Raw genomic sequence first — 12,184 nt, 5'->3', positions numbered from 1 at the left:
CTAATAAAGACTACAAAAAGACCAATTCATTCCACATCTTACTAAAAGCTATTTCTCCATTCTTGTAACTCCTATTTATCTCTTCTTCTGTACTTCTTTTGCAATCAGTCCTTTGTTTCATTTTTTTTATTAGCATTCATTTTTGTAATTCATTTTACTGTCCCACTCCCTAGAAGAATTACAGAATTACAGCATCCTGTACAAAACATCTGAAGTAGAAAATTCCTAACTGAGAACATCAGGCACTTTTACAGCATTTAAAGTGGAAGTCAGACCATGCCCCACAGCAGCCTAACCCACCACTGAAGCACATTCCTCATCAATGAGCATTTCCTACCATTTTTCAAGTTGCTTTTAGTTTCTGTTACAGAATTGACAATGAACTGATGCCTAAATAAACCTGAGCGCTACCTATAAGCCACTGCAAGGTTCGAGCCAGATAGATATTCACTAATGAAGTTTTCTACATGGGTCACAGACAAGACAGCTATGTTGGTTTTGAGCAGCAAAGCTGAGAATCGGACAAGAGGAAAAGAGGGAGGCTGGGAACACTCTGCTCCGGTGCCAGGTCTTACCTGTGAAAGCCCAGGGGACGATGCATGTCCCGGTGGCGTTGCAGCAAGATTTGGGTGTCCCTTATTTATTTCATGTGCAGTGTAAGGGGATGGGGCAGGAGGACCCGGTTGTCTTGCTACTTGTGTTACCTGTGTGGAGATAAACTGTTAGTAAAACATAGTATTAGTAATCCAATCTGTATAGATACCGTAATCTTTTTAAGAAAGCAGCTAGCAGCATCTTTATATACATATATATATAATAATATCTAAGTGAAACGCTGTACAAGCTAGTTAACTGTTTGTATGACTCAAGAAGATGGAGAAGGATCAAAAAATAAGAGCACCCAGCTGGAGTCACCGGTAGAAATACGTAGGACCTGGATGAGCTTTACTGCCGTGGTCTTGCTTTGCAATATCATTTTGACTTCATATTGGGATCTTGCAATCTTTCTGTTTACAAGCCACACCAAATGATACTGTGATTTTGCAAAGGGATACACGTTACCAGAGACCAAAAACACAAAGGGAAAATCTGCATACTCCCCTCCAAAAAGCAAAAAAAGGACTGCACAGAAGCCCTGTTATCTGAAAGGCATGCCATAAGCAAAGAATGAAATACCAAAGCAATTCTTGCATACACTTATCTCCTTTCTCAGCTTAGAAAAAAAATAAATATCTAAACACATGAAGCAAAATGTTGTAAAACCTATTCACGGCACATATACTTGCTCCACTATACTATCTCCAAATGGAAGTGTTTTAAATACACTTTATATAGTTGCTATGGTAAAAAAAAAAAAAGGAGAATCAAAGGGGGGGAAAAAAAAAATAATCACATCACTGTTGGGTGACACCCGCCAACAATTCAATACAACTACATTTTCACGATTTGGTTAAAGCTTATAGAAGTTCAGCAGTCGCTTCCCACTGACCTTTTCTCAAATCTGTATTTTGTTGGCTGAAAAGCAGCACCTGGTTATAGGCACTTAAAAAACCAACACAGACCATGTTTAAAAGGGGACCTTGCCACTGCGTAGGTAGATGTGCGTGCATATGTATTTCCCCAGCACTGGTAAATTCCAGGCAGAAGGAAATTCCTGCCTCTTGATCTTTTAACGGAGTATCAGCACCACGCTCCAAGAGACCAAAGTATGAGAGCAAAAGTCACAGAGTTCACGACTAAATGCATTTTCCAAGTCATTTTATTGCATTCCAACTATCAGTGCCTGTCATTGCATTACCTAAACCGCTAAACCAGCTGCACCGGCAATGAGAATCATAACATGCAATTTCTTGAGGCTTGGAAATGGTCCAGAATCGTTCGCTGCGGGAAGATTTACAGCATCCTTGTGCTCATCAGAGAAAAGGGTGGGTCAAGTCAGAGAACCTCATCCTCTGTCCCCAGCTGGATCCTTCCTGTCCCTTCCTCAGGGGGAATAATATTTTTTTTTTTTTTTTTTTTTTTGGCTGATCTAGGCTGGCAGGTGTGCACACACCGCCTCAGCTGGCTGAACTGAAACCAGCGTGAAGAGACAGCATCATAAAACTTTCTGCGTCCCATTCCCCGAGAAAATCAAAGCCTCTTACATGACTCCTAAGACAACCCTGAAAGACTTGTCATGTCAATCACGCAGTAGTTGGTGCTTAGAAGTGACTACATACAATGATGGGTATCAAAAAGTGCAGTTAAGGAGGGGGGTGGGGGGAAGGAAGCAAAAGCAACACAAAATACAAGGAAATCATTCCCATGTACAGCCCTATCAGTAGGTTGCATGCGTACTCATCACCAAGATGTCTCCTTGAATGTTGCTTCTTGGGGAGAAAAAGAAGTTATTCTGCAATAGCTGTGGTACTTCAAACACCACCAGCTTTCATCTCCCTACACTTACAAGTGCACACACAAACCCCTCTGATCTTCACCAGCACCCAAGTCCATGCAAACGTTTGACAAGGGGGACGGCAGCAGGAATAACACCCTAGATTAGCATCAGCATCCAAGAGTCCCCTTCACAAATTAAAACATGCAAACAACCCAGGCTGGAGGTTAATTAAAGACTGCAAGGAATGCTGTTCTGAATTGGGTATGAAATCTGGAAGCCAAACTGAAAGGAAAGCTGTGCAGCTGATGGTCTGTGAGATTCCCTTGTGCAATGCAGGAGGCAAGTAGCAAATCCACTACGGACACAGGTCTGGACCTATTAAAATTTGCTTGAAAGCCCAATTAATGCAACAGAACGACCATAAAATCATACCGGCTTGATACCTTGGCAACAACACACTTGGACAGTATCTGTTGGGAGTCTACCACTGACCTGGTAGGACTTCCTAAGATTAGCCAAGTCTAGCTTAGTGGACACACTGAAAAAACAAAGAAAAAAACACACCAAAAGAAAAAAAAAATGGGAAAAAAAAAGAAGAAAGATCAGTTTTCCTTCCAGCACCAGCAAAAGCAGAGTGCCTTTCTTGCCAGTTCCACCTACGCAGGTATTTCTACACCTTCCTCTTAGCTCCAACAACAAATTATTTACAAATAAACTGAAATGTAAGATACAGATTTGAATGTTAACAGGTGATCAAGGAAGACAAACACAAGCTTGCTGAACTCATGTCTCTGTTCAGTAATTTTTTAAAAAGCCAACCAGGGAGAGACTATACGAGCTCATCATTTCTGTTCTGGGATGCCTGCCCCCACAGTGTCTGGGGTGTGGCTTTCTGTTTATTAAATGGGATGCTGTAGAACATACACTTGGTCTGAGATTATGATGGAAGCAAATACCCTTCTTAAATCTATAGATTAAATTATTCCCCTAAAAATGAGCACACAAAATTACATACCAATTTGCTAGAGCATCAGTTTCTTTTTGCCTTAACTGAGTAGCAATAGGCTAACCTTTAGTTTTCCAGAAACCTTAATCCTGTGTTTTAAAGGAAATAATGAATGAAACATGAAATAAACACTCAGGCTGGAATTCTTTCTTTTCCTTTTGAGCTTACATCTTTTTGGTTTTAGCATCTTTCACAAGCTTTGGGTTACTCTTCCCCCCTCCAAGCATAATTTCAGACACATAGTTATGTCCATGAAACATTCAGGTTACACCAGAATGGACGGGACATGCCACAGACACCCCTTGATTATGGGGAATGCCCTGGCCATGATACGATAACAGTTTATCATTAATTTGTTTATCATTAAGAACTGCTCTTGCCCTAAACAAAGCCCCCTCCCCCCAAAATAAAAGGGTTCAGACCTGGACAGAACCTCTTTCCTTCCAGCATTCAATTTATTTGCTTGGACTGGTCCGAACAGCTTCAAAGCAGTGTTACCAGTACCCCAGGAACTGAGCACCCCTCTTGCACACCGTGCAGCCTCCACCGCGGCCAGGCAGGGGGACGAGTCGGCCTCCTGACCCAGATCCTTCCCTCAAGCACAGGGTGGCTGGAGCAGCTAATCCTCCCTAATCTCTTTTCTGCAGGATTCTCTTCGTTGTAGGAAGATCCCTTTAAAGGACACAAAGGCGAATCACAGCACCTCTGCTGGGTGTGAAATCAGCAGGGGGCCACCAACAAGCATCCCGCTGCAGAGAAGGAACCAAACGAACACCCAAAGAAGTCAACGACGGAGCCAAGCCTTAGTCACTGAAAATCTGGGGCGAGTAGGTTCTTCAGCACCTCACTTCCTCATTACCTTCTCTACCACCAGCTGGCACCGAGTCGGGCAACCTGACACGAGGTGGTATCTGCTCCGAAGAGACACAGTGAGGCTGCAATTAACACAGACAATTTAAACCAGTGCTGGATCCAGCCGTGCTGCAGAAACTCCGCTCAAGGCTCCAGCTGCCCAACTTCGGAGCACTCCTGTCCAAACAGGTGCATCACATCAACACCCGCTTCCCATCAGCTCGCACTCAGGAGTCAATGTTGTTCCTTAGCTGATAAAAATCTACCCCAAAGTATTTTTGGTCCAAGCTTCGGCCCTTGAGATCACAGTGTGTTAGCGAGGCAGCTATGAGCCTCCACCATAATCTGCCAAAAAAAGGTTATTTGTGCAAGAACTGGATGTACGTTAACATAGCTATTCTTCTTATCTGATTCTCAACTCATGCCTTGTGCTGAATTTGAAGAGTACATCTGCTTCTGAGCAATCGCCCATAATAATTTGATTTTCAATAGAAATCGGCCCCCGTCGCTTTGGGTGCGGGCACACACCATGGCCTGTGACATTTAAAGTCACCTTTGGTGCAATTCCCTTTGTTAGAATTCAACATCTTTCCCTCAAACTCCAAGTCAAAAAAAGCTTCTCTGAATGTATTTCTTTGAAATATTTTACAACAGAAACAAAATTTTATTCTTATTCCCCTTTCCAGATTCCACAGGTTGGGGATCTTATAGCAGATGTACGAGTAACTGCCTTAATTTCTTGCAATATAAAGAATTAGGAAATGCCACACAAGAAGCTGCTTACAGGACAAAACCTAAATCTTTATGTCCAAACGTAGCTCTTGTGATATGGCATTCTCCATTATTGATGAGGGGATGAAATTACAGGATCAGTTCACTGAAACAGTTATTTCTGTGATTTGCTTTAAAATAATCCTACTGCCGGATTTATTTATTAAAAAAAAAAACACACACACAACAAAAAACCCCAAAACCAACATCAACAACCTACCAAATATCAGTATTTGTATGATCTACTACATCAAATAAATTAAGATGATGTATGATGAGGTTAGGTGTTTTTTTTCTAATACCAATATGATTTCATTGAGAAAGAGGTTCTACCAAAGTTTTGTTGGGAACTTTGAGCATCACAAAGTTCTCAGACAAACTTAAATTTCATCTGACAAATCACACTTTGCCTCTTCCTCACCTCCTGTCTCTGCCCTACAGAAATATGTGTTCCTCTGACTTTATTTTGGGGAGATTTTGGGGGCTCGTAGTGCAAGCCACATGATTTTCCATTCCATTTTTCAGCAAGCAGCACATAGTTCTCAGGGGAAAAAAAAAAAAAAAAAAAAAGAGCCCAGGAATGTGCAATTGAGGTCCTGATAATGCATGTGGAAAAGCATGGAAAGGATAACTCCGTTGTTTTTTTTTTCATCTTTATCTAACTAAAAATAGTGGTTTTATCTGTGGGTTGCCCGTATCTCAAATGATTTGTCTTCCCACTACATGCATGGCGTACTACGACTTCAGGGAAACCACCGAGGCAGCTCAGAGTCACCGCATGGTAGCGTCAAGACCACAGACCTCTTCCTAAACCAGCTGTCCTCCGCCAAAATCCACGTATTGGAAAACTGCGATGTGTAATCCGTGTGGAAACCCAAACAGGATGACTGAGCAAATAAAACATGGAAGTGAAAAAGCTGTCCTCGGCTGCTGAAGATGGTGCTCTTCCATACCTTTGTGTTACGTGATTTTTGTAAAAACTAGACAAACTATGTATAAAAACAATAAACTAAAAAGAAAAAAAAAAGACCTATTTGTTGCAAACTCAGACCTTAAATACACGACCTACATGTTACTCATGTAATTAGTTGCAGAGACCTTTGATGAATGAATTTGTCCAGGACCTCCGATCATGTGCCTCTTCCATCCTAATTCATTTTTGCTAGAACTTACTCTGTCTGTCAAGGCTTCAAACAGAAGCCCAAAAGGAACCTAGCTGAGAAATTTCTCTCCCTAAAACATGAAATTTTCTTTGAAACTTGTGTATTCTTAAAGCCTAGAACAGAGATACTCACGGCACTGGCTTCTATTCCTGTAACATACCAAGGAGCGATATTTTTCCACACAGAAAAGCTCTTTTAGGTCATTCTTCACAGTTACTTTTATATTTTACATTAATTTAAATTTTCACAGTCGTTTTCCCACAGGCATCAGAATTATGTCTTTGGAAGAAAGAACTGAAAAAAATAACCTCTTTCCCCCAAAAGGAATTCAGACATTTTTAAAGTGGTTTTTAAGTGTCGTATGGGGTATATAGAGGATAATATAAACTGAATTATTTACTACAACTGTTTGTACACTTATGTTCCTTTGGTTTTGACTTTTTGCATACATACATATGGATATACACACATATGTATGTATATAATATTGAGGACAGAGCTAGCAAAAAATAAAAAAAACAGTCTCCACTGCTCAAGTCTGTCAATCCACTGCTGTCAAAGCCACAAACCTTGAAATCTTAACGCCTCGCCAAGAGCTGTACCCCCACCTTTCTGACCCCCCCTGGATGGCAACCCACCGCCAGCTGCCCACCAGACCATCATCCACGGTCAGACCTGAGTCCTTCTGCTACTGCAGCTACCACCCAAGTCTCTGCCTTCCTGGGATCAATGGGGACTGGACAGCACTTCTGCACTTAATCCTGCACAAAGCCCGGTTCTGCATCTCTTGGCAGCAGTCCCTCTGGTAGAAGAGGTGATCACAACACTCTTCTCTACGACCCAAAAAAAAAGGAAGAGGCAAAAGATGCTCCAGACGCGGACTCCGCACGACGAAGAAGAGGAGCGGATAACCCCTTCGCCAGTTACTCAAGCAAACAGGAGGAAGGAGAAAACCCTGTACAGCAGCTTACGTTTTTCTATAAGCAGCTTACGTTACCGCATAAAATACAGTGAGTTTCTCCCATCTACAGCTTTTCTTCCTGTTTCCAAATAATTAAAAGAGCAGCTTAAAAGCAGGTTTTTTGGCATTAATAATATTTGCACTATCCCACCAGAAAAGCAAAATATTACTTTCCCAGGGCTGTGCTGATTTAGCAAAGCTTATAAATAACACTGGGCTTCCAGCTATTACTATTTGAAAAAAAAAAAAAGAATCGCATGAAAGGAAAACAGTATCATATGTTCACAAATAAATGTTGCTATGTTTCTAAGCTAAATTTCCATGATAATCAAGCTTCACAAACAAACACATAGGATACTGAGCCAAAAGCACCTATCCCGAATATTCAATCTACTTTCAAAACATTTCATTGTCTGTGTAATGGAACGTTTCACATGAAAAACAAATCTTCCTTGATTATTTTTCCGATAAGAAACTATTAGAAACGGGCAGCCACTAATACACTCCAACAAGCCCGTCTTCAAGGTGCAGGAGGGCAGGAAAGAGATGGAGCCAAGGGACTGGAAACAGGCCAGTCACATTTGCGCTCAGGTGAAGCTCTGTTAGGAAAACCCGCTTTTGTATCTACTAAATAAAACTTAATAAAAGCAATGTGACCACAGCAGCACCCGCCAGATACTCACAGTGCTGTACACAGCGGAGACGGTCGGAGTGAAGATCCGATCCTCGAGGGGCTGCTGAACAGGACCTCGGGGGATTCTGCAACACATAAAGTTAAGGAAAGCAACGTCGAAGGAATACGCGTGTTCCCGGTGATACACACAGTGACTGCGCTGGCAAGCAGTGTAGCCGGTCACCTTCCACGCTCGGGCAGACACACAAACATCTCCAAGGAACTCACAGGCAACCAGGCAGCTACAATCCTTCCAAGGTTTTCCAAAAGAGGAGCAAAGTGTGGCTTCAAAAGGCAGACGTCACCGACAAATAGAGCACCGAAAGCAAACAGATCGCCGAACAATCTACAAAACCTTGGTCCTGACAAGAGAATCCCCCACCTCTCTCTCTCTTTTTTTTTTTTTTTTTTTTTTTAAAGAGTAAGGGAAAAAACCCAAAACCCACAAGCCTTTTGCATTCAGCAACAAACCCTGCTGATCAGCAGGGCATTTTCTGACAAAGGCAGCGCCTGTTTTGCTAACCATGCAGGAATCATGTTATAATTGTTTCCTTGTTTGCCTCTCTTCAACCAGTAACTCCTTTCCTCATCCACCCACCAAAACTGCTTCTAAAAAGGGCTGTCAGATAAATTCGAAGTTTCGATCATCTGCTGCAGGGTTACTTAAAGGCAAACTGCAACAGTTTTCTTAAATTGGAAAGGTATTGCGGGAATCCAGGGGGGGGACAGGGATGGGGGACACATGACTTTATGCAAGAAACAAACAAGCTAGAATCCGTTCTACTTGTGGAATAAAACAAAGGGATGCAGGTATGTAAAATAAAAAAGCCGCCTGACTTAGCTAACGCCTTGTGGCCTTAGGTCCAGCATACATCTATGCAGTATCAGATGCCCACTCTCATAAAAGACACGCTTAACTTGCTGAAAACCTTCCCACTAAATGCCATATTCAGATCTCACCTTTTTGCTGTTTACATTTTATACGTCAAAGCCTCTTGGAAAACGAGAGCAGCCTGATTGATGAAGTTCCTGGCGCACAAGCCAGCAACGCAAACCTCCTGTGTTAATGTCAGGGCAGACACTTAAAAAAATAAAACAAAAATCACAAAAACGCTCCTTGGGTTTTGTTTCAACGAGGAAAAAAACCCACTCATAAGTTGAATTTCAAATCTAGGACTAGTTTGAGTCTCTCAAGAGTCCTCCCTTTGCAGTACGAGTTTGATCTCCAAAGAAACACTGCTGCTGCCCAAACCTCCGCAGGAACCAACATCACAGCGGCAGGAGAGACGCTGCCAGCGGCGACAGGGCTCGACAGCGATCCCAGCTCTGAAACCCTGTTCCCCTCCCTTAAAATGGACAAAATTTGACAGGTTGAAGTAAGGGTTGTTCAGATGCGACCTGCTCGGTATCGGTCGACTGTCTGCAGCACACCGCAGCCAGATCTCAGTGCTAAGGCAGAGCAGAAACAAATTTACAATAGTGCACTATTTTGGTTCTCAACGCATCACTAAAAAGGTCCACCACCCTCACCAAGCAGGCTAAGAAATTGTTCTAAAAACTTCCAATTTTGTTATATATTCAGTGTTTGAATGCCAGGCACAATAAAGCCCCTGCATTATAGGATTATGCATGGAAAAGACCGACAGTGACCTTTACAACACCTCTGCACGTAAGTAATGTCCCTGTTAAAGCATGGCAGGTGTAAAACAGGACACCTGCGATCAGCTCCAGACTGAGAGAAGTGAGATGAGGATCTAGCACTGCTGGTTCCCAAGATGGTGCTCACTCTGCCTACATCTCTCTCTCTTTTTTTTTTTTTTTTTTATTAAAGGAGTGCAAAAATTTATTTGCAGGGTCTAAGGCTTGCCTTCAATTTGCAGACTTGCCAACTCATGCATAAGTGGTATCATTTGATAAAAGAAGGAGGTTTTCAACAACAAAATTACACGTAAAAAGCCTGACTCCAGCAAAACAATGGGAAAATTTGCCACAGACTTCAACAGAGCTGAGGCGCTGCTCCCACCCTTCATCAAGAGGATCTTGTATTCATTCCTGAATTTTGGATAACACCAACAAAAAGCCAGAATTTGGGAGAGGAGGACGAGAACCACACTGCAAGGCAGAATGAAAACTCACTAATTTTCAGCATGCCACTGCCATAGCACCCTACCCTCACACCCATAACCATCGTCTGATAAAGAAAGATGGACAGAGGCAAGGTTTTAAGCTGCCACCCTTTTTGTCACAGCTGAGATTTCAACTATTGAGGCAGTTTTTGACGATTAATTGATGCAATTGCTGCTTCAAAAGGGATCATTCCTGAGTTTGGAAAAACTGTTTCATCCTCAAGAAGGTTGGGATTTATTTTCTTATTTTAGAACTTATATAAGCCAGGAGGAAATAATCTTCTTTGAGCAGAGTAACCTTTTTTTTTTTTTTTTTTTTTTTTTTTTTTTTACACCCAAGAACAGCTGCCTAAAGGAGTGAGCAGTTCAGATGAATTTTCAGAGTTTGGGGATGCTGTTTAAAATCGCTTCCAGGAAGTGATGACTCTCACCAGATTAAAAATAAACCTTTTAAGTCCTTTTTGCCAAAGGACTTGACCTGCACACCAGACTGATAGGGACCAACATTTCTTAAATTCCAGTAAGTCTTAATGAGATGTAATGGCTGGAGAAAGTGACTATTTCCAACATCTAAATTCTGGCATCTACAATATTGAGGCAAAAAGCATCTACCCCAAATATTCAATTTACTTTCAAATCTAGCTTCCCTGCATTCCTCCCGGAGCTCGCTCCCGCTCCCCAGCAGAAGTGCCTACCTTCCCTCCCCTTCCATCCGCCAAAGGAGCCCATCAGGGGTAACAGTTGCTGTTATTTCAGAAGTGAGCCAAGGCAAATGCAAAAGTTCATCAGCAGATGCTTGCTAACGAGGCTCTTTTTCCTAGAAGTGGGTTAAAAGTGACAGCACAAGCGACTCCGCCATGGGACACGAATGGGTCATGGCCGGCAGGTGGGAAGCGAAACCTCATCCAGAGCATGGTCTCATCCACGCCGACAGCAAACCACCCTCCGGGCACTCCTCTTCTTTCACTACACAGAAATTCTGATACCATCCAGAGCTGTACAACCTGAGATGCGACACCGACCACACCAACACTGCCCTCATCACACAGTAAAGTTTAAGAGTTAAAGCATAACCCAGCCCGGCTCAACTGCAGCGCTTAATTAACCACAGCGCAAAGAAAACGAGGATATGCTGAATAATTCAGGCAGCTCTTTCATGTTACTATTCTGGCATGCTGAGCTCCAATTCAGGAGGATCCTGTGCCCTCCCTCCTCCTCCTCCATCCTTGCCACCCACGTCACCCGTCACCCTCTTCAGCCGCACTGATTCAACTGTTTGTGCAGCCATGCTCTGAAACGATCCGGGAGGGTGGGAAGGGAGAGGGGTGGGGGTGGGTAAAGCAAAGCTAACCCCAAACCTCACACCATTTTCAGGGATCCTTCCATTACCACAGCGAGAAAAGACAGGGCGGGCGACGAAACAGAAGAGCAGGAGCGAGGGGAACCTCTTAAATCACATCTGCAACCAGCAGGTTAGCAAGTGGAACGACAGTCTCCGCTTGTCACGCTTGTGTTGGGCTGAACGACTCTTTACAGCTCTCCATCAGCATCACGTCAAAAACCAGAAGGACGGCAGCCAGCGGGTAGCACTGACTCTGGATTCTCTTTGTGGCTGTTTAGGGCTCATTAACTCATGAAATATATATTTAAAAATCCACGTAAGTGAGATACTTCTGGGAGATTAATAAAAGCAGGCACAGATGCAATGGGAGTTCCACCTAGTCCCCATCTGGCTGCAGCAGTGATTACAAGGCTGGGGAATTTCAGGAGCTATTAAAGACCCAGTGGGAGAAGACAGGCAAAGATAGTAATGCCGGCTGGAAACGAAACCGAATTTTTCTCGAAACCAAAAGCCTCCCTCTAAAAGGAGGAGGGTATCTTTTAATTAGACAGCCATAGCCACGCTCTGAGGAGAGGGAGAACACTTCTCTGTAAAGTGATTAAAGAAAAAAAAAAAAAAAATCCAGACCAGAGCTGCCCACCAGCTGCAGCGTTCAGCAGCATGACAAATGCAGACTTAAATAAAAGTCAGGAGGAATTTCTTGCAGAAATCTCCCACTTGTATCGCATTTGTCTGCTTGTTCTAATCATGCTACAAAACTGAAATACTGCGAGATTTTTTGGTGTGCTTTTACAGCAACGAGCAACCTGAAAACATGCAGTAAAATAAGCTCTTACAGCAAGAATTTGTACTGGCTTTTCTGCTCTGTTCCTGTTTCCAGGATTGGGGGGGGAAAGAAAAAAACACTACTACA

General features: G+C 42.8%; 1 protein-coding gene across 30 annotated transcripts in view; it reads right to left on the bottom strand.

The window, feature by feature from the left end:
• The window catches only part of EIF4G3 (eukaryotic translation initiation factor 4 gamma 3), a 148,313-nt gene that overhangs the window by 96,940 nt on the left and 39,189 nt on the right, over positions 1-12,184 (bottom strand). For 23 of the 30 annotated variants that reach the window (XR_008731595.1, XR_008731594.1, XM_055706419.1 and 20 more), the window contains exons 2-3: positions 7,814-7,889; positions 576-719 (exon numbers count right to left, since the gene is read on the bottom strand). Coding sequence is in view for 27 of the 30 variants with exons in the window: in XM_055706419.1 (XP_055562394.1) it covers positions 576-719; positions 7,814-7,889 (220 nt within the window). In the remaining 3 variants the exon portion in view is untranslated. The remainder of the gene's footprint in view (positions 1-575; positions 720-7,813; positions 7,890-12,184) is intronic. The other 7 variants (XM_055706394.1, XM_055706405.1, XM_055706406.1 and 4 more) reach the window with 1 other exon arrangement.

This window comes from Falco cherrug, chromosome 3, assembly GCF_023634085.1.
Source record: "Falco cherrug isolate bFalChe1 chromosome 3, bFalChe1.pri, whole genome shotgun sequence".
NCBI classification, from domain to species: Eukaryota; Metazoa; Chordata; class Aves; order Falconiformes; family Falconidae; genus Falco; species Falco cherrug.
This window is presented reverse-complemented; position numbering and strand designations above follow the sequence as displayed.